This window comes from Heterodontus francisci, chromosome 31 (assembly GCF_036365525.1).
Source record: "Heterodontus francisci isolate sHetFra1 chromosome 31, sHetFra1.hap1, whole genome shotgun sequence".
NCBI classification, from domain to species: Eukaryota; Metazoa; Chordata; class Chondrichthyes; order Heterodontiformes; family Heterodontidae; genus Heterodontus; species Heterodontus francisci.
In genome coordinates this window covers 36,126,348-36,150,025 of record NC_090401.1, presented here as the reverse complement: position 1 = coordinate 36,150,025, position 23,678 = coordinate 36,126,348, and the positions used below count along the sequence as shown (strand labels likewise).

General features: G+C 41.9%; 1 protein-coding gene across 4 annotated transcripts in view; it reads right to left on the bottom strand.

Annotated features, from left to right (window-relative positions):
• LOC137347151 (transcription factor AP-2-beta-like) overlaps window positions 1–23,678 on the bottom strand; it is a 79,998-nt gene that overhangs the window by 1,822 nt on the left and 54,498 nt on the right. For 2 of the 4 annotated variants that reach the window (XM_068011300.1, XM_068011302.1), the window contains exon 7: window positions 8,668–8,809. In XM_068011300.1, coding sequence (XP_067867401.1) covers window positions 8,668–8,809 — 142 coding nt within the window. The other 2 variants (XM_068011304.1, XM_068011303.1) reach the window with 2 other exon arrangements.

Sequence of the window (23,678 nt, the reverse complement as noted above, 5' to 3'; positions counted from 1 at the left end):
CTGGGAATTCCATTGAGTCGGCACCTTATCCAAAGACTTCCCGTGGACTGTGCATTAGAGTTACATGATGTAAAGGAACCGCAAGCAAACTCCTGGGCTTCTCTTTATGTCTATGGTGTAGTAGGGCTGCACTGAGGGATAGGAAACCATTTGGTTGCTGTTCCTCAGAGCTGTCAGCAGAACAAAAGAAAATGCCGGTAATTTGTACTGCCTTTAAGGCCTAGTCCAGGGAATAACTTGTCCTGCACCCTTCCACCGTTTGGAGAAGTAGTCCCAAGCTCAGCTAAAGCGGACTCAAGACACTTGTGAAAAACACATTGACTGACTTACAGCAGGAAGACAAAGCCCAACCCCAGGAACTCCTTAGTAACAGGCCAAAGTGATGTCATATTCAAAATTCAACAAAAAAAGAGAAAAACTTAAAGTGGACCATACTTCTCCATAACCTATTTCTTTTTAAACAGAAGTGATGTCATCTCTTCATGTTTTTATGGTAGAACTGAAACATTCCATTAATTTTATTAGTTTCCCCTTTGTTATTGAAGAATTTTTGCTTCTGGTAAGTCTTTTTAAAGTTCCAGTTGTATTAATAGCCGTGTCACGCTCAGTAAAACATCATTAATATCAGAAGTGTCCCCTTATAGAAAAGTAAACTTGCAGATTTGTCTCCATTTACTGTACTAAAAATTATAGAAGACAGTGGGGAAAAAATTGTTTAAAAGAGTGAAATAAAAGTGCCAGAGAAAATATAAGAAGCTAAAGCTGGATTTGGAGAATGCTGCTGAGTGACAAGTACAAGGACCAAGTGTACAACCTGTTTTTAAAATAAGATTTACTCTGCTCACAATACCCATAGGATATGAAAACAAAATGTGAAATAATTATAGGCCACATATTATAAGGGATACAAATGTCTGGCAGTAAGTTACCATGCAGTAAATCAATTAAGGGTTGTGATGTCACCATAAACCACGAGAGCAAAGTGGCTTACGAACCTCAGCAGAACCACAAGATTGAACTGCTGCATTAAATTTACTACCAGACATTTGTTATCCTTTATAATATAGAGTCTATAATTATTTCATATTTGACTTTTTAAAATTCTGTGGTTGGCTCACTAAGCCCAGGAAAGGTACTGAAATGTAGACAAGAAAGTGATGAAGCTGGGAAGGATTCAAGACCTGGAGGCATATGGTGATATGTGGCATTGGACAGTTCAGTTCAACTTCACAATATCAAGTATTGTACAGCAGCATACTGTAGGAAACACATAACACACTACAATACATATGACGATATATTAAGCCATGATTTACAATACATTGTATAATTTGCTCGTTGATCTCACATGTTGTTGCTCATGGGTAATCTGGGATCTAGTGTAATATTGTGATGTTCAGCTGTTTAAATTAATCTGTCCTTAACCTAGCCTGTCTCTCTAAAGCCACTGTTCACACAACCCAAGAGGGGAGTGATCTATAGGTACATTCTGAAATCATCTGGAGTCTAAATACTAGGAAAAGTTCTATAGATTGACAGCTACTTGTAAATTCCTGGCTCCTGCTCTAGGGTGAGTCCAGATTATCAAAATCAGTGAAATCAGCAGGCAATGGATCATTTTTTGCTTTTTTTCATAAGTCAGGTACTTTGAAGAGAGACAGAAATGTACTGGATTTTTATAAACCTTAACGGATCTCCCATAAAAATCAGTTGATGCATTGTTTCATAAAGGCAGAAGTGCTAAAACAAGTAATGTATTGTCTGCTATTCCACTAGTAAAATAGACTTTAAGGATACAAAGTCTAATTATTAAGTAAACAAAGCCTCAGGTAAATCATAGTTTAATTACTACTTGGTCAGGGAATTTAGCACGTCAGAATACAAAGTCGGAAAATATTTGTTGTTGAGTCAGGAAACGTTTCATATTGGAATACAAAGCCTCACATCAGTAATTATTTTGGAATTCTAAGTGTAAACAAAATAAAGCACAGTTTCTAATAATCATCTTCCTTTATCTCTCTGAACTAAACTCTTTGAATATAGGTTTGATGTGCAGCTTTCACTTAAAACAAAGTTTCTTAAATTCATCTTCCAGTTTGTCTTGAAATCATTTAGAAAAACAAACTGTTATAGCCTGAGTAAAGTTACAATTTGACATTGGTATTGATGCAAATAAATACATTTTCTGTGAACAACAATATTAGGATTTCTCACTGGGAACCAAACAAGGCACAAGTGGTGTATTCACTACTTTTCACACTAGCTCTGAATTAAAAATATTAAACTTTTAAAATTCATTCTCCAGTTTTCATCCCCATCATTCAGAAAAGCGAAGAAACTCAGAAATCCCATTACAGCATGAGGAAAAGCATACTTCCACTTGCACTGAGAAAATCATCTTAATGTTGGGAAATTCTTCACACTGCGTGCTCAGATTGTAGCATCATGGGAATCACAGGCACAGGTGTAGTTGATTAACTCTCTTCAGCTGACAGAGTGAGAGCTCTGGGAAAAATATCAACAGCAAAGCTCAGGCTTTTGAGAGAGGCTGACGTCCCCAAGTAAAAATCTTAATTATGGTACACAAAAGACAATTTTCATAGCTGAGCTTAATAATATAATTGGGAAATATGTAATTTTTACCATGTTTTTATTATATTAGAAATTGTATTTTGAGCCCACGTTCAGGCACCCTGAGTGGGCAAATGGTGGACTATAGAATTTTCACTAAGTATTCTGAGAGATTTGATTGGTTTGATTTCTTTTTTTTTTGGTAGAATTGTCTGACTGATCATTTAAGCCTGGTTGATTTCATAAATTCTTTGCAGTTTCTCACTGGTAGTTTTCCAGTCACTTTCCTTACTTTTGCTTCATATATTTTCTGATTCCTGAGTTCCAATGTGTCCCTGTTTACTTGATTGCATCAGTAAATTATGATACCAGAATGTGAGACTTGAAGTGCAACCGACAGGAAGCATGATTTTATAATCAGATACATTGGTTTACTATGAAATATTACGAAAGATAAATAGAAATATACACAATATAATATAATATTATACCCTATATGATTTGTTCTGATACACTATGTACTATATAATTTAGTTTATACATTGTGATGTTAATATTTTACAACATACTGGGGAGTGTACAATGCTTTCGCCATTCAGTATACTAGAATGATAGGAAGGATGATTCCATCATGATTCTCCCATATTATGAGCTTCTGACCACAATTCAGGCCCTTCCTCACAGAGAGGATGGGAAAATTAGAGGACTCCTCTGCTGCCAGCTCTAAAGCAACATTGACCACAGGTTGGGAGCAGGTCTGAAGACTGTCTTCATGTCCAAGGAAGTGCACAGGACAGGAAAAGTCAGAGGAAATAATACAAGAAAAACATATTTTATGACAATTGACTGCATTTATTTTTATGTTTTCTACTATATTATAATATGCATATATTTAAATATATCAGATACCTTATTTATTGTTTTTTTCTGACATCTTTATTCTTATCAATTGATTCATCATTCATTTATCTGGAAATGTCACCAGGGAATTTATTCCCGATTCCCATTTTCAGTCAACCTTTCTAAATGCAATATTATCACATATACAGATACCAGTCAGAATTACTAAATTCTCTTGGCTCCATTGGAACAGGTAATGGAACCCTGGGCAAGATTGCAATACCCACTGCTGCCTGGAATGATGGTCTCATTTGACATGGATTGTGCTAAATAATAGTTCAACTAGAAAGCTTCACAAGGGAAAACATCACACTCAAGTGAAACCCTAACACTGTCATTTCTTGCCTGGTGTCACTTACTAGCAGAGCTGGCAAATTGATGGTGACAGTAACAGGGATCCAATACAACACCAATTGTTTGAAATGTTGTGAAGATTATTCTTCCAAGAAAATTTAATGATATCACAGTGTTAAGCCCTGTGGGTCCAAGGTTGTTGGCAGGTGTACAAATTCCAGTTCAAACAAAATACACCCTGACGGCAATGCTTGAAAAACATTACATCATGACCTATTAATTAATACCAGACAGGGAAATTTGCCAGTTATTCCCCCATAGACGCACATACACCAGATACTGCACTGATATATCAACAGGCCAAAACCTTACTAAGCTAGAGCCCAACCTGTGGGCATATAAAGCACCCTCTCTTTGACTGGATGATGAACCTGTCTTCTGCATAAGTATCAACCATTTTCACTGGATAAATGACAATAATAAAAGCTGCCCCAGGAAATTCCAAAGTAGTCAGCAGGGGAGGGAGGAAATTGAGCTTCATCACCACTGGGTGACGTATCTCTCCCACAACCTCAATACTAATGAGAGCCATAGATAGTTACTCTGCATCAAGACTATCTCTGATATATTCTGAACAATAGCAAACAAATGAATTCCCTTTCATCAGTACACAACAGTAGAAACATCTTTGCATCAAGAGTGACATATTAATGAGCCTGATTTTCTTTGTATTTTTTCCCCTTCACTGCTGAAGGTGCTATCCCAATTCCATGGGTACTGGTTACCCTCCAATACCACACAAATAGCTATTCTTAATGTGTGAACTTGGGTAGTGAATGTTGGCTCTTTGTACATGTCATCACAGTCAAGCCAGATCTCATACACAAACACACACACACACACCTCACTGGACTACACTCTTGAACAGAAACCAAGGGGGAAAGACTTGTCCACATTGTGCCGCTTTGCAGACTACATTGATTCCCCACATGGCGTTCTTCAATTATATAAATGAGGAACGCCATGTGGGTAGCAGCCCTCATGCTGCCTGCCCACAGGGAATCAATGTTAAGTCAAGCAGCACTACGCAATAAAGATTTCCCTACCCCTCATGGCTGATTTTATTTTATTCCCTTCCTATGCCTAAGGACACCAAAATCAATTGTAGCACAACCATTGACATTTTAGCTAAGATCAGGAGCCTGCAGGTCAAAACGAGGATGATCCTGGTTGATTCCATGCTGGACAGTGGACTCACTGATATGAAGACTTCCCATCTTTAAATTTTTTTTTAATTTTAACCCTGTGATAACCTTCCAGCCATAATCATCACCATTCCATAGTTGACAGTGCAATTACTTCTCATATACTCCCCCCAAAAAGAAAATTCACATCTGAGGGATGATTTTCTTCTGCTCTGTTCCCAAATAGCACCCAAAAAAACAAGTGTAATGCTAAATAAAATGGCCACTAATCTATTCTACTCCTGAAAAGCACTGCACATGAATCTCCTGTATGGTTAATTTGATGACTGTTTCTGACTGTGCCTGAAAAGCATACAGCAATGTTAATTTGATACAGATGAATGTCAGAGAATTCTGCACTCAGATTTCCTCCAACAGTTCTGAGTGCAGATCAGGGGCAACTGGTCCCAGACAAACCTGTTGCTACTGATTCCAGTGCTGCTGTTCTGGTGCTAGCTGTCTCAAGGGGCAGTCTGGTATTATCAAGGAAAGTCTTATTTTTTGCTTTTAGAGTAAAAATGGGGTCATTGGTTTAAGACTTACTGCAGAATGCTGTTGTTCTTTTACATTTAGTGATGGAAGCCATGGTCAGTGCTGTGACCACTAATCCGCACCCCCCACAAAATCCCTTTGTGCAGCTGGATTGTATGTGTCAACTGTGGCTCAGTTGGTAGCATTCTTGCCTCTGAGTCACATGGTTCTGTGTTCAAGTACCACTCCAGGGCTTTAGCATAAAAATCAAGGCTGACACCCTACTGGAGTGCTGCACTGTTAGAGATTCTGTCTTTTGGATGAGACATTAAACTGAGACCCCATCTCTCTGCTTGGGGGAGATGTAAAAGACCCCATGTTGTTATTTTGAAGAGCAGGGGAGTTATCCCCGGTGTCCTGGCCAATATTTAGCCTCAATCAACATCACAAAAAACCGATTATCCAGTCATTTCTGTTTGTGGGATTTAGCTTGTGTGTAAATTGGCTGCCGCATTTCCTACATTACAACAGTGAATATGCTTTAAAAGTACTTCATTGGCTGCAAAGCACTTTGAGATATCCAGTGGTCGTGAAAAGCGTTACGTAAATGAAAGCCTTCCTTTTTTTTACATTATTTGGATGCCGATAAGGGGAAGCAACCACAAGCCCCACTGCTGAAGTCATTCACCCCAGCCTCTTCTGAGTCACTAACGACTGTTTCTCAACAACAGAGTTAACATTCGTTCTCTCCAGATCATGGGCTGAATTTTATGAGTGCACCACTGTTGCACTCTAAAAACGGCATGCATCCTGCACAGATGTGCCATCCCTGAGCTCCCGCAATACCATGCACGCCCCCGATGACGTAAGGGGGCGGCCACCGCGTCCCCGGCAACGGTGTCCGGTGCCACTGCGCAGGTGCCATTTTTAAAGGGCTTTAAGCCCTTAACACACATTTAAATTGTTAAAATAAAAACAAGAAATGCTGGAAACACTCAGCAGGTCTGGCAGCACCTGTGGAGAGAGAAGCAGAGTTAACGTTTCAGGTCAGTGGCCCTTCATCAGAACTCTCTCTCTCCACAGATGCTGCCAGACCTGCTGAGTATTTCCAGCATTTCTTGCTTTTATTTCAGATTTCCAGCATCTGCAGTATTTTGCTTTTATTTAAATTTTTATAAATAGATTGCACTTATAATATGTTTTTAATAAATAATTAGGAGATGGAGGCCCTTTCCCAACCGCAACTTCCCCCCCAAACAATGGTCATTTCATTGCCCGAAATGACCATCCATTAATTTTACAAAGACCTGAACTTCCCCCCCCAACCTTCAATCTTTTGCCCTTCAACCCCTTCCCACCATCCCCACATCCAATTAAAATTGATTTCCCTGCTCCTTCACCCCTCCCGCCCTGAAAATTCTATTGCTCCCCACTCCCCACCAGGTTCTCACCCGGAACTCCATGCAGAGTTCCGAAGGCGCGCGGAGCATGGATGGCGGCCACAATATCGGAGTGGGATGGCCGCCGCCCGCAGGTATGTTAATTTGAATGTCATTAGGGCTCATTTTTATATGGAGATGAAGGGCCTGCTCCCTCCTAGGTAGACTGCAGTGGTGCTTGCTCTGCTGCTGTTATCCCACCCTGCAGCACAACAGGGAATAGTGTCTTTAAATAAGCATGAAGACCACCAACTTGCAATCCATGGCTCTCTGGTACTTTGAGCAGCCAGCCACCATTAAAAATAGTAGTGAGAAGCCAAATGTAATGTATGTTTAAGGGCTATATAGTCCTCTATTTTTATTGTAATTTGTGATCTCAGGAGATAGTAGAAACATGTGGTTCTAGAGAAAGGGATGTTGTTAATCTAGATGAGAAAACAATAACAATCATACTGTACTTTCAAAGACCAATCTTAAACTCTTCTCAAGCAGCTAAGGAGTCACCAGGTAAATGTAGAACAATGTGCTGTTGCAGTTATGGCAAGGGTATTTTTTGAGGATAATGACTCAATGCCAAGTTCAAACAAGAAGACTTACTGACAATCTGACAACATGCTTGCATATGTTGGAAACCTCTGTTATGTCATACAGTCAGAAGTGTAACAAATTAGAGCTGCTACATTTTAATCTAAATGTTATTGGTAATGATATTTATTTATAGTCAATGACGAATACCACTATTCTTTTCGTAATCCTTTTTTAAATTTTCAAATCAAATAGTTATGTTCAAGAGTGACCAACTCTTCTAAGTGGTATTTTATAGCTCTGCATTATTTATTTAACGCATGGTTTAGATGCATTGCTATTGAGGCTTTGTACATTTAATTTTTCAGATCATTATAAATTATTGTGTTCCAGCTAAACAAAAGATATATTTTCTCTATTACAGTTGCAATGCCTGACTGCTGAGTGACCTTTATCAGCATTGCAGTTGCTCTGCATCCTCCAGTTAATTATGTACTGGAATAAGAGACTGGGAGAGCTGGTAACTAAGTGCTTCAATCAGCTCAAAGTACAGTATTCCATTGTGGAAACATCTGCAGACTGCACAAGATTATTGCTATTAAATGTAAAGAGTATTGATTAGAATAGTAAGGTCCTGTCAGGATTGAGAGCCTTGATTCCAACCAAAGAGCTTTTGGATACAATTCCAACTCTCCTAGTGTTGCACAAATCCTGGCTCCAATAGAACAGATGAAGCTCAATACCTCTGCTTCAACAAAAGCCAGATCCAGTAGAGACCTCAGGATTAACCCTTTTATGACAACCAGTTGAATTTCTATATCATGGTTAGAGAGTAAGAAACTTATGATTGCTCAGTTAATCTGGAGGCCAACAGTATAAAGAAATGAATTGGAATTTCTTGCATTTCCATAATTCACAGAACAGTTAGCTTTAGACATGTACAGGACATTGGTCTCAAAGGTGGGTATTAATGGATATGGGGATAAGGTGGAAAAGTAGAATTGAGGTAGGAGATCAACCATGATTTTAGTGAATGATGGAGCAGGCTCAAGGGGCCATGTGACCTATTCCTGCTCCTATTTTTGATGTTCTTATGTTCTTGCTGAATTTTGACAACTACAAATGTTCAAAAGGGTCCTGTTTGAACAACCAGAGCCCAAGTTAAGTGTACTTTAATATCTTCTTGACTGGATAAAGATATATATTGTAATTCTGGTACTCACTTGGTGGCAAGCAGCATATTTTTTCGAGCATGGAGCTCAGTTGGGTCTGAATGTTGTCGGGTCAGGAACTCTGCAGTTGCCTTTGCAGGGAACTCAGTCTCACAAACATACCCAAAATCCCGGGCCAAATGCACAGCCTCTCCTACAGAAAACAAAGCAGAAAAGAGAGTAAGTGAGGTCATTTAGTATCAGAGGATAGGAACAAAACTTATTAAGCATAAAATCAGAGGAATACAACAATTAATTTCTCCCACTGATGGCTCACTAAGGCTGGCATGGCATTGAGCTGAGTTTCAAACCACACTGCCTGTACAGTACCTAAGGCAGCCTATTTCCTTACCTCACCACCACTGCAGCTAAAACTCTAATTCAAACCTTTGACATCTCCAGGCTTAACTTCTCCAACCTTCTCCTAGCCAGTGTCCAGACTGCCACCCTATACTCTAACTCTTTCAGATTTCTGTAGCTACATTCTATCATGTGCTATGTCTCACACACCTATCGCCTTGCTTTATTTAACCTTATCTGGCTTCCCATCTCCTAATACATTGGTTTCAAAATCCTGACGTGTGTTTCCAAGTTCCTCAATGGCCCTTCGTCTGCTATCTCCTCCAGTTTACACTTTCAGATTCTATTGTGCTTGCTCCACTCTTCTCCCATATCGATGGCAGTCACTTGAACCATCACTCTCCTGAGCATTGTAATTCTTCCTAAACCTTGGTTCATCTCTCCCCAACTTCAAAAGCATCCTCAAAATTATTTCTTGGAGTACCCTTCCCTTACTCGCCACCTAATTCCTGCTCGGTGTTCACTTCACCTTCCCTTTTCTTCCCCTTGAAATGTTTTGCTTTATAAGTGTGTCATTTTTGTTTTTATCATAAACAACTAAATTCAGTGCAACCTTCTAATTACAATACCAGCTTGTTGAACTCTCAGATGGGAGAGCTGGTGTTTGAATCCCAGATATGGGTTTGCCCTTGCAAATGCATTTGATAGTAATCAGCAGGTTGTCTTAGATAAGCATTGGTCACATTTTGCCTTGGTCAAAAACATTTTCATACGATGGACCGAGGGCAATCCTGGACCACATCACGAATGCAGGAACTTAATTCATATAGAGGGAGCAAAAGAAAAACCAATAATGTTAGTTTATATGAAGAAAGAAACGATGGTATTCCCAGGTAGCACTGAGCCTGTATAACAGCTCTGATTTGTCTTACATGACCTCAGATGCATCTGGTGAAAAGCATTTCCTTTAATCAATACAGCTAAAAGTCACTTGTGAAATTGGGAAGTTGGATAAAAACTATTTTGTATTCAAGCTGAGTGCCTACCAGTGAATAGTCACTCTCCTCTGTTAGACCTTAAGGGAGCAAGAATGTTAGGCTTTAGATTCCTTTCAACTAGTGACAGCAATTTATTCTCAACAAATTTACAAAATAAAAAGGCCTTCACTAAAATATGTGTTCCTGAATGGTTTCATACTTTGTCCAACAGCCCTGCTGTCACAACATTTAAAAAGTAATTACAAATTTAGGAATACTAAAGGAATCATTACATATTCTGTATAAAGCCATCATATCCCAATTTTAAGTATTTTAAAAAATTGTGTTGATGCTAGTAACTCTGCAATGTTTTATTGTCTACTTTGGAATTTTACATTCTGGAGCTGACATCTCAGTGCTTAAAGAAGCACTCTCTTCATGAAAGGCTTTCTTCTTTGTTTCCCAAAAACTACAATGCTATGATGTCAAATCACATCTCACAAAATGCCATTACTTCATTTGAATATTATGACAAGAAGAACTTATAACGGTTTCACTACTCTTCCTCCCCAGGCACACTTCATGTATCCTTAAAACATTGAAATGTTCAACTGCTGCAAGTTTCAGGTGTATAGTTAATAAAATGGAACTTAATTCCCAAGATGTGGTGGTGAGACTTTATCGAGTATGGTTCAACCCCATCTGCAGTAGCGTATAACATTCTGGTCACTGTACTTCATATGGAATAGCCTCACTTTGGAAAAGGTACGTAGGAGACAATGAAACGGAGACTTGGGAAGCTGGAAATTTTACACTAAAGAAAAGAAAGCTTGCGAGAGCCTTTATTGATGTTCCTGGATTCTGTGGGGTACAAATAAATTGAACCAAAATAAACTGTTCGGCATAACTACAAATCCATTACTCAGGGCACAGACTTAAGCTGAGAAGAGGGAAGGTGCATAGATTGTTTAGATTAACAACTTCACACCAAAGGTGGTGAATGTGTTGAATAGAGCACCCACAGAGACAGCGAAGGCAGATAGTGCTGGCAAATTCACAAGCGAGCAGGACATTTTTGGCAGAACAACTAATTGGAGGCCTTTCGGGGCAGAGTACAATATGGGGCTGAATTTTCAGGGCCACCTGGCACTGGCAAAAATCATCAGGGTGGGCAGGAGACCCACTCTCCTCCCCATTGAGGCCAATTAAACTTGTTAAAAAGCTTGTTTAATGCTTGTTGAAGAGGGAGGGTGCAATATTTAAAGGGGTGCACAAGTTTCAGAAGCTGTCAGTTGCTGAACAGCTGAGAGGAGGCAGGTACGCAGTGTGGAGCCAGGCATGGCTACCCCAGAGCATCACCCTGGCCCCATAAGAGGGTCAGCAGAGCAAAGGGGGACTAGGCACTTGGTAAGGTGGTGCCCTTGACACTTCACAGGTGGGAGAGTGCATACTTGGTGCCCGGGCTTTAAATGGGGTTGGCATCCTCTGGCATCATGGAGGCAGAAGAGCAGGGGGCAAGGCTGCCAAGGACAATTGGGCGGCCATCCGGTTAAGAAGGCTCCAGCTGGCAATGAGGGCATGGCTGTCATATTTTGGGCCCAGTGGAGGGCACGGGAGAGGAAAGAAGAGCAGGAAGGCAATGAAAGCCTCAATGCAGGAACACAATACAGGTAGCCAAAGCTACCTGGAGATGACTGAGAACCAGTGCCACAGGAGACTACGACTCTCCAGGTAGATGGTCACAAACATCTGTGCCCTCGTCGCCAAAGACCTCACACCTTGCGGCACTGGTCACCATGCCTGCCAGTAGCCGTCAATGTTACTGTGGCCTTGAAATTCTTCGCTTCTGGCTCCTTCCAAGGATCAGCTGTAGACCTTAGTGGCATCTCAAAAACGGCTGCATGCCACTGCATCTCGCAGGTCACTGATGCCCTCTTTGCCAGAGCTAGACAGCATATTCATTAACGACAGACTCGGCCTCGCAGGGACAGAGGGCAGTGGGTATTGTCTCCATCGCTGTATTCCCCCAGCTCCAGGGCATCATCGATTGCATCCATGTGGGCATCAAGGCACCCAGCGACAGTCCAGATTCATCAACAGGAAGGGCTTCCACTCTCTCAGCGTTGAACTGGTCTTCAACTACAACAAGAGTTTCCTCTGTGTTTGCACTCACTTTCCTGGCAGCTTCCATGACTCCTTCATCCTCTGCCAGTCCAGGCTGCCTCAGATCTTCACTCCAACCCTTATGGATGGATCTCAGGGAACAAGGGATACTCCTTGAAGAAATAGCTACTCACCCCTCCAAAGGAGCCCCAGATAGAGGCACAGAGGCGATACAACCAATGCCATCTGCTCAGCTGGACAAGGCTATCAAGCTTCTGAAGATGCAATTCCAGTGCCTGGACCTGTCGGGTGGTGCCCTCCAATACCCTCGTAAGGTATTGCAAGGGTCTCATTGTGGTGGTCTGCTGCGCTCTTCATAACATGGCCCTCAAGGGAGGTGTGGACCTTGAGGATAGTGAGGCCCTGGTTGGAGACAGCTCATCGGGGGAGGAGCAGCAGCAGGAGGTAAGAGAGAAGCAGGAAGAGGAAACAGACGGAGATAACACTGAAAAGAGAGGTGCCCCTGCTGCATGACGAGGCGGCCACCTCCTGCTACAATCTAGGAAGAGGACATCCCTCCTCTCCTTCACGGCCTCCAGCATTCGATCCAGGCTGACATCAATGAAACGACTGTCTGCCGTGCTCCGTGTGCCAGGCCTCTGGCTCCCCGTGACACCTTGCTTCCCTCTGGTGCAGTGAAAGGCTTTGGCACAAACTGCAGATCTCTCCCTTAGGACAACAGCAGCCTCAGTGATGGCTGCCTTTGGGTGTCTAAACGAGTCCCACATTTCATCTGACCCAACTCCAAGTGAAACTAAGTGGACAGGCAATACATATCCATATCAATTAAGGGCTCACCCCCATGAAAATCCGAACTCTAATCAGTTTCCCACCGGTGGCGTGTTTCTGACCCTAAAGCAGACCTGTTCCTGTTTCCCAACTCCGTGGTGAAAATTTAGCCCATGGTGTTTTCTGAACTTTGGGATGTCAGATGGACTAGAAATGTGCTGAAGTTACATTTTGGTTTAAGATTTAGCCTGGTTCTCAGTTCTTTAATTCTGTCCAGGGTATATAAAGGCCTAAAACTAAAAGCCTGCTACCTGACCCGAACCCGACGGGACCCAACGACATGTGTCGGGTTCAGGTAGGGTTGGGTCGCTCTTCCGGGTCCGGCCTTTGGGCTCGGGTCGGGTCAGGCCGGGTCCGGGCCGGACACACACAGTACTCCACAGACTCTGAGTCTGCGCAGTGAGCGAGTGAGCGTCTCTATGGCGTCATTGCGCTCATGCTGCAGCAGTGTAGCTTCCTTCCATTCCATCCATCCAAAAGTGGTAAGTACAGTTAGTGCACTATGGTCGGGTCGGGCGCGGGAAAAAATGGAAGGACTCAGACCGGGTGGGGCTTGGGTCCGATGCGGTTCTGTCAGGTTCGGGTCGAGTTTTTTTTTCCAAACCCGAGCAGGCCTTTACCTAAAACCACCCTGACTCAGAGAAATCACATTCCAACTTAACCTGATACAATTGTTACAATTAGTTTGACTAAGGCAAGTATCTGAGCAAACCATTCAATTGAAACATCAACATTTGGGGGATTTGTTCAAATTTGTGTTTGCTATTTTCGTAGCTATTAAAAAAATATTACAAGCAGTTATTTAAATTTTCTGGAGTCTTGGGTCACATTTGTAAAGGTAATAATGAGCCTTTATCTTCAAATCTGTCAAAGGCAGATCATAAAGCCATAGCTTCTGTATAATAGGAGAAGAACTATATGTAAGAATATTTTGCACATCATAGTTATGCACAGTAGTTATAAACAATTTATTATTTCTGCTACATGAGGCGCTTGTTAAGCCTAAAAACTACTATAAAAATATATCTTGTGTTTTTATTTTATTTTACTGCTTAATAAATTTGTTTGGCAGTTAAAGCCTAAGTCAAAGTCTAACAGTGTTATTCTGCAATCTTCCGAAGACAAGAACAATCATGTGTGAACATGTGATGAAGCCAGTAGCTGAAATAAACTGAAGGAAGTTCTCTGTTCATTGTCTGGGCAGCCTACAAATTTAGCTCAATATCTGGACAAGTGAAAGCTGGATATAGGGAGCTGGAACTCACTTACATATCTGAAATGTAAAGGTCAAAAATACTTGGAGAAAAAATAAACACTATGTTCTTAGGTTTTACTATTTTGTTTCCTTCCTTTTCACTTCATCAATGATCTCCCTCTCTCTCATCTCCCTTCTCATATCTTTCAGTTTCTATCCCCTTGGAACTATCTACATCTGTCTTTGTTAAGAAGGATGCATTGCATGCTTAACTCTGAATTGAAAAGAAATACCAATGGCAGAGATGCACATTAAGGGGTTCAGTGCATGCAAGATATTTGTACATTTCTATTAAGTTTTGTCTGTGAGCAGTAAACCAGTTGCTCCTCAGGGGAGGAGTAAAAAGTGTGGGAATGCAATAGTTATAGGGGATTCAATTGTAAGGGGAATAGATAGGCATTTCTGTGGCCGCAAAAGAGACTCCAGGATGGTATGTTGCCTCCCTGGTGCTAGGGTCAAGGATTACAGGAGCGGTTAAAGGAAAGGGGGAGGGTGAACAGCCAGTGGTCGCAGTACACATTGGTACAAACAACATAGGTAAAAAAAAAGGATGAGGTCCTAAAAGCAGAATATAAGGAGCTTGGAAGTAAGTTGAAAAGTAGGACCTCAAAGGTAGTGATCTCAGGATTACTACCAGTGCCACGTGCTAGTCAGAGTAGAAATAGCAGGATATATCGGATGAATACGTGGCTGAAGGGCTGGTGTGAGGAGGAGGGTTTTAGATTCCTGCGGCATTGGGACCGGTTCTGAGGGAGGTGGGATCAGCCCAAACTGGACGGGTTACACCTGGGCAGGACCGGGACTGATGTCCTAGGGGGAGTATTTGCAAGAGTGGTTGGGGAGGGTTTCAACTAAAATGGCAGGGGGATGGGAACCTTTGCAAGGAGTCAGAGGAGGGGGGATCAAAGACAAGAACAAAAGACAGTAAGGGGAATAAGAAGTGATAGGCAGAGAAATCAAGGGCCGAATCAAACAGGACCACAGTGAAAAATAGTGGGAAGGGGATAGGTAATGTAAAAAGACTAGCCTTAAGGCTTTGTGCCTTAATGCGCGTAGCATTCGCAATAAAGTGGATGAATTAATCGCGCAAATAGATGTAAACGGGTATGATATAGTCGGGATTACGGAGACATGGCTGCAAGGTGACCAAGGATGGAAAGTGAACATCCAGGGATATTCAGTATTTAGGAAGGACAGACATAAAGCAAAAGACGGTGGAGTTGCACTACTGGTTAAAGAGGAAATTAACGCAATAGTGAGGAAAGATATTAGCTCTGACGTTGTGGAATCTGTGTGGGTACAGCTGAGAAACACTAAGGGGCAAAAAATGTTAGTGGGGGTTGTATATAGACCCCCAAACTGTAGTGGTAATGTTGGGAATGGCATTAAACAGGAAATTAAAGATGCATGCAATAAAGGAACATCTGTAATTATGAGTAATTACAAATGAGTAATAATCTGCATATAGATTGGGCAAATCAAATTAGTCACAATATCATAGAGGAGGAATTCTTGGAGTGTATATGGGATGGTTTTCTGGACCAATACGTTGAGGAACCAACTAGAGAACAGGCCATCCTAGACTGGGTATTGTGTAATGAGAGAGGAATAATTGACAAGCTAGTGGTGCGAGACCCCTTGGGGACGAGCGACCATAATATGATAGAATTCTTCACCAAGATGGAGAGTGACGTAGTTGATTCTGAGACAAGGGTCCTGAATCTTAGTAAAGGAAACTACAAAGGTATGAGGCGCAAGTTGGCCATGACGGAGTGGGAAACGTTACTTAAAGGGATGACGCTGGATAGGCAATGGCAAACATTTAAAGAGCGCATGGATGAACTGCAACAATTGTTTATCCCTGTCTGGCGCAAGAGTAAAGCGGAAAGGTAGCCAAACCATGGCTTACAAGGGAAATTAGAGATAGCATTAGATCCAAGGAAGAGGCATATAAATTTGCCAGGAAAAACAACAGACCTGAGGATTGGGAGCAGTTTAGAATTCAGCAAAGGAGGACCAAGGGATTGATTAAGAAGGGGAAAATAGAGTACAAGAGCAAGCTTGCAGGGAACATAAAAACTGACTGTAAAAGTTCTATAGGTATGTGAAGAGAAAAAGATTGGTGAAGACAAATGTAGGTCCCTTACAGTCAGAAACAGGGGAATTTATTATGGGGAATAAAGAAATAGCTGACCAACTAAATGCATACTCTGGTTCTGTCTTCACAAAGGAGGATACAAATATCATACCAGAAATGTTGGGGAACACAGGGCTTAATGAGAGAGAGGAACTGAAAGAAATCAGTATTAGTAGAGAAATGGTGTTGGGGAAATTGATGGGATTGAAGGCCAATAAATCCCCAGGGCCTGATGGTATGCATCCCAGAGTACTTACGGAAGTGGCCCTAGAAATAGTGGATGCATTGTTGGTCATCTTCCAAGATTCTATAGACTCTAACAGTTCCTACAGATTGGAGGGTAGCTAATGTAACCCCACTATTTAAAAAGGGAGGTAGAGAGAAAGCAGGGAATTATAGACCAGTCAGCCTGACGTCAGTAGTGGGGAAAATTCTAGAGTCCATTAACAAAGATTTTATAGCAGAGCACTTAGAGAACAATGGTAGAATCAGGCAGAGTCAGCATGGATTTACAAAAGGGAAATCATGCCTGACAAATCTACTAGAATTATTCGAGGATGTAACTAGTAGAGTTGATGAGGGGGAGCCAGTGGATATGGTTTATTTGGACTTTCAGAAGGCTTTCGACTAAGTCCCACATAAGAGATTAGCATGTAATATTAAAGCGCATGGGATTGGCGGTAGTGTATTGCGATGGATAGAAAATTGATTGGCAGACAGGAAACTAAGAGTAGGGATAAATGGGTCTTTTTCCGAATGGCAGGCAGGGACTAGTGGGGTACCACAGGAATCGGTGCTAGGACCCCAGCTATTCACAATATACATTAATGATTTAGATGAGGGAACTAAATGTAATATCTCCAAAATTGCAGATGACACAAAACTGGGTGGGAGGGTGAGTTGTGAGGAGGATGCAGAGAGGCATCAGGGTGATTTGGACAAGTTGAGTGAGTGGGCAAATGGCAGATGCAGTAGAATGTGGATAAATGTGAGGTTATCCACTTTGGTAGCAAAAACAGGAAGGTAGATTATTATGTGAACGGCTATAAACTGAGAGAGGGGAATATGCAGCGAGACCTGGGTGTTCTCGTACACCAGTCGCTGCAGGTAAGCATGCAGGTGCAACAGGCGGTAAAAAAGGCAAATGGTATGTTGGCCTTCATAGCGAGAGGATTCGAGTACAGGAGCAGGGATATCTTGCTGCAATTATACAGGGCCTTGGTGAGGCCACACCCTGGAATATTGTGTGCTGTTTTGGTCTTCTTATCTGAGGAAGGATGCTCTTGCTAAAGAGGGAGTGCAGCGAAGGTTTACTGGACTGATTCCTGGGATGGTGGGACTGACGTATGAGGAGAGATTGAGTCGGTTAGGATTATATTCGCTGGAGTTCAGAAGAGTGAGGGGGGATCTCATAGAAACCTATAAAATTCTAACAGGACTTGACAGGGTAGATGCAGGAAGGATGTTCCCGATGGTGGGGGAGTCCAGAACCGGGGGTCATAGTCTAAGGATACAGGGTAAACCTTTTAGTACTGAGATGTGGAGAAATTTCTTCACCCAGAGAGTGGTGAGCCTGTGGAATTCGCTACCACAGAAAGCAGTTGAGGCCAAAACATTGTATGTTTTCAAGAAGGAGTTAGATATAGCTCTTGGGTCTAAAGGGATCAAAGGGAATGGGGCGAAAGCGGGAACAGGCTACTGAGTTGGATGATCAGCCATGATCATAATGAATAGCGGAGCAGGCTCAAAGGGCCGAATGGCCTACTCCTGCTCCTATTTTCTATGTTTCCATCAATATCACCTGTTTCCAGAAAATAATGTTTAAGATTATTGTTTCATGATAAATTCTTTCATGTATTCTTCTTTCTGGATCAGAATGCCTTCCATTTATGAGAACTCAAAATGTCCAGTAATGTAAATCCTTTGTAAAAGTTTCTCTATTGGGCTAGAGATAGATCAACAGCTCAAAATAGTCACAGAAAATGTACAGAAAAATTACATTAAAATCACCCATCTGACCTCTGCACATTATAACATAAATTTCACCTCTTTGTAATAAAGTATTTGTCTGCATTTTACTGATGCCTGTATACAACGATCAACAGTAAATATTCAGCAAAAGAAATTTGCTGTCTTAGAAAAGGATAAACTGGAGCTTAAAGCATTAAATATGATCAATGACTAACCAGGTGATGATGGGTATTACTGAAAACCTACCATTTCTCAACTATTCATATATAAAATGAACCACGTGAAAAAAAACTGCATTTATAGCACCTTTCACAAATACAGGATATCCCAATTTGCTTTACAGCCAATGAGGTACACAGCAAACCCCCACAAACAGGAATGTACCGACACCACATGGGCTGCAGCAGTTCAGAAGGTGGCTCACCACTACCTTCACAAGGGCAATTAGGGATGGGCAATAAATGGTGGCTCACATGATGTGATGCTCACATCCCGTAAATGAATAAAGTTAACAGCAAACTAATTATTTTAAATAATATTTATTCATGATTTTGAGGCTGTGTTCAAATGACAGAGAAAATGGTTAAAAGACATGGTAATACAGAGAGACAGAAAGGGCAGTAAGGAGAAGCAAGAAGTGGCACCAGGAAGAATGTAACAATGAAAGAAAATGATAATGGAAAGAAAGTAATGAAAGACATATGCTTGCTAAAGAGAGCAATGACAAAAAAAGAAACAAGGAAAATTATGTCAAAAATACTGAGGAGGAAGTCAAGGAGAAAGACAACTTGCATTTATACGATAACTTTAAAGCTGAAAACAATTTCAAGGTGGTTAATAGAGAAGAAATGATGAAGAGCAGCGGTAGAACATTTCGTGATTTAATGGAGGTGACAGTAGGAATGGTTGATAAAGTAAGTTTTCAGGAGGATTTTGAAAGCAGGGGAAGAAGGAGCAACGAAAAGGGGTCTACAGCATAAATCATAACGATGAAAGATTGTTAGCGATGGTGGAGTGGAGGAATGGGGGGATGCACAGAAGGTCAGGGTTGGAAAAGCATTGAACACATTGGCAGGGAGGGCTGGAGGAGGTTACAGAGCGAGAATGGGACATGGGGCCGGAGGAGGTGGGGAATGGGGTTGTTATCAAGAAGGATGAAGATTTTGAACTCATTGCTCTGGGGGATGGAGAGCCAGTGGAAGTCAATGTGGATGGGGTGAAAGGATAGGTGTCAATGAATGAAAAAGAAAATGTTGGGTGAAACACTGCCCAATAGTACAGAATGAGACTGATTGAACAAGAAGGAAACAGCCTAAGGCTGTACAGGGATAATCTTTCTGCAAATATCACTGTGGGTGTGTGCAAGGGTACTTAGCCTCATTCTTTAGAATCACTTGGATTACAGTTAAGAAAGTTCAATACAACATAAAAATACCATCTAGATTAGCCTTCTTCAAAGTCCATGATTGAGAAAATAAACAGATCATCTATAAAGCAATTGTTTATTATTTGTCAAATGTTAGCAATTTCCTTTTAGAAACAGTTCTTCGTTTCCTTGAACAAACTCGAGCTAATCAGGCAGATAATTAGATTTGCCTACAAAAATGACCTGATTTCTCCTACCAGATTGCAGTGTCCACATTTTTCACATCACACCAGTCATAATAGCCTGTATTTTTTAAGTTTAATATTGCTTCAGTGCCTGCAAAGCAGCTTCAGAAGCAGAAAAGATTAGTTCAAATGCTGTTCTAGAACCAATAATGAGGGCAGGAGTCAGTGGCCTGATGTTGACTAAAAACAAAACTTCACTTAATGAAGGAAAAATTCAACTCATCTTTCCAGTGTTAAATCGGTGTTCAACCTCCAAATTTTGTGTCGTGATCTGCAGCACTGGTACTTTGCCAATGGTGCACCGGATGCCATATTGGCTCAGGTGACTTTCAATCATCCAAGGCACCCACCTGAAACAGGAATTAGGCTCCTTAAATATGCAAATTCAGATCCTATGCAGGTTGCAGGACCATGAATGCAAAATTCAGGTACAAATAGACAGAGCCTGTGCCACGCCTGCTCTGCCTAGTTATAGCTGAATTGGGGTCGCTCCTCAGGCCAGCACAAATCAGCAAGCAAAGCAATCACTTAGTCAATTTTGCACCCAGTTTAGCCTCAAGTTGAGTATCTCCCGCATGAAATTTGAATAAAATTCTCAAATAATTACCAGCAATTAAATTTAAAAAAAGATTCAGAGACAATAAAACAACAGCCAGGACTTGGTCCCAACCTGAGTCCTGTGTCTCGGCCATGGTTTAGTTGGAAGCATACTTGCCTCTGAGTTAGAAGGTTGTAAGTTCCAGGACTTGAGCACAAATATCAAGGCTGATGCTCCAGTGCAGTACTGAGGAAGTGCTGCAATGTCTGATCTGCTCTCTTTCAGATGAGACTTTAAACTGAGGCCCTGTGCATGTAAAAGATTCCATGGCACTCTTTTTTGAAGAAGAGCAGGGGAGTTATCCCTGGTGTCCTGCCCAATAGTTATCCCTCAATCAACCTCACCAAAACAGATTATCTTGTCATTATCACATTGCTATTTATGGGAGTTTGCTGTGTGCATATTGGCTGCCTCCTTTCCGACATCACAACAATAACTACACTTCAAAAGTACTTCATTGGCTGTAAAGCACTTTGAGATGTCTGATGGTCATGAAAGGCACTATATAAATTCAAGTCTTCTTTTTTGACTTTGATCAATCCCCTCTGACAAAGATCACAGGGAAACAGAAATGAGAGTAGAGAGACCTTCATTGTTCCTTGGTATCACAAGAGGTATCACATGTCTACACAATTATTTTCAGAAAAGAATATTTTATATTTATTTCTGCAGCCAGTAGTGAAGGCCATATTCAATAGATAGACCAACATCATTCTAATGTTGTCATCTATTTTGCTCACAAAGGGGTAAGAATAATTGCAGCGGAGACTTTAATCTCCTAAACCCAAATTGAAAACTGTACTCTTTTCCTCTTTCCAAGTATATTCCCTTTGCTTGTAAGATATATCATTAGTAACACTGCCCATTAATAACCGTTCAATATTTGCTTTTACTATGCGGACATTAAAGACACTGGGGGTAATTTTAACGTAGCTCACCGGACAGGAAATGGGCAGGTTCAAGTTGATTGCCCGTTCAAAATTGCCCACCTGATTTTACCCACCTTTGACTCCAACAGAGGGAGCTGACACAGAGCAGTCCATTTCCCACCCAGCGGGTAGGTTAAACTTACCCCTAGTGCAGCAGAACTAATCCCTCCCCAGATTCCTGGTCTGCATGGCTCATCTTCACACTGGGCAATGCCCTTACCAACTAAAGTACTGGGAGTGACCATGCAGGCATCTCGTCAGCAGTGATTAGCTCTGTGCAGCTTCCTTTCAGTAACTGGAAACAATGCCATCACTGCTGATTTTGCCCGAGAATGCATAGCACTAAGTAGATTGATGCCTCACCAATAAATAGAGACATTTACCAAGAATGTCCTGGAACATGCATGGAAAACTAGCAGCGCCAAGAAATTAACCCACCTAAATAATGCTAACAGACAGTATAACTCCATTCTCTGATTCTGAAAATTACAATAGACTATTCGTGTTTTGAGTATTGGATTTCTCTGATAAACATCACCATGAAGACATTAGCCCTGACTTTGCTGACATTGGAAAATCAGACTGCAGTTTCCATGCTGAACTCATCATCTCTTACTGAAATTGTTAGTATTGTAATTAGAATTAAGGATGTGTGTGTAACATGCGGTATGGCTAAAGTTGAACACTTGATTTTGTAGCAATAAAGCTACCATAATCATCAAAGGGTTAAACTAACAAAGCAGTAAAAGTATGAATCACTGTATAAAGTATCTTTACAGAGGAAAATGAGGGAAACTGGGAGAAATTCATCCTCACAAACCAAACGCTTGATGACAGACCATAAAGAGCTGGAGAGAAGAACAAGGAATTTCGTTCACTTCCCCCTCAGCTGATTTCTCCTTTTTCCAGAATTGCTCCATCAACCACCCCATGACTGACACCCAGTGAAACTCACCTACTGTGGAATAGCTGAATACATTTCAGGCAGGGGTTAAAGCATTCATTTCCTATGTGACAGAATGAAAATCCAATGCTCCACAGTTGAATCTGTCAGGTTACTGAGCATTGCTTTCTGCTAACTATTGAATATTTTTGTACTAGTGGAACAGTAGAAGGAGTCACTGGGGCAAATTATCATGTACTGGTATAGGTCAGTTTAACACTGGAAAATATCTTCTGAAGGCTTTGATACATCTGGAGTACAATTCCTCTGATACCACATCCATTATTTGACTGCAAGCCTAGGTATTGAATGGTTGAGGGCTATTTAATAGCAAGAGGCATCACTTTGAGCTTACTTGTGTCTTCAGTCAATGGTTGCTGGGGCATATCTTACAGCAGAAGTTACTGGATAATAATAAGGAATGGTCAGGGAAGCTGCAGACCACTATAGCAATGCTATTATTACCCTGATGGAATAATTTAACTAGTGATCTTCCTGGTCTGCATGGCTCATCTTCACATTGGGCAGTGCCCTTACCAACTGAGCACCTACAAACTAGTTTATCAGTTTCACAGAGCAACTGTGGGCTGGATTTTGTGCCCATGGCCGTAGTTTCACCAGCTGCCACCACCCGAAGTGAAACTAGTTGTGAGGCCTATTGGCAGCCCAGCGCTGGGATCCCTGTCCCTATAAAGATGGGGATCCTGCCTCCAAGAGCTGCTAGCCAATCACAGGGCCAGCAGCTCAGCAGTAATGGCCACGTCACGAGGAGTGACGGCCACTGCTGGTGCTGCAGAGGCCTTGGGCCCAGGCCCAGCCCTGGAGCCCGCATCCAAGGTCAATGAGATGGGATCGCTGGGGCCAGATCGGCGAGCCCTGCAAGGCGGGAGGGAGGGGGAAGTTTAATGCAGGGGGAGGGCGGTTCAGGGAAGTGCAGGTTTTCCCAGTGGGAGCGCTCTGTGGGCCATAGATGGCCCACAGAGGAGGGCCCCCCACCTAAGCCCACAGAGAGATCACCTCGTTTACTGGGTGACCTCCCTATGTGGTGGAGGCCCCCCTGTCGCTGATTAAATCTCAGTGGTGGCAAGAAGAGCCCATTAATAGGCCATTTAAGGGCCTCATGGCCTCTGGGCGGGAAGGCTGTCTTCGACCTATCCAGCCCCCAACAAAAGTGCGTTGCAATGGAGAGGTGACAGGCCCTCCACTCCCCACCTCCAGTTGCAATTTTATGGACCCCCTGCCTCCGAACCTATCTTGGGGGCCGTGTTTGTGAGTGCTAAGTCGCACTTGCCCCCAACTCCCCTCCTCACTAACTCACATTGGTTCCCTATTCCCAAGTACATTAATTGT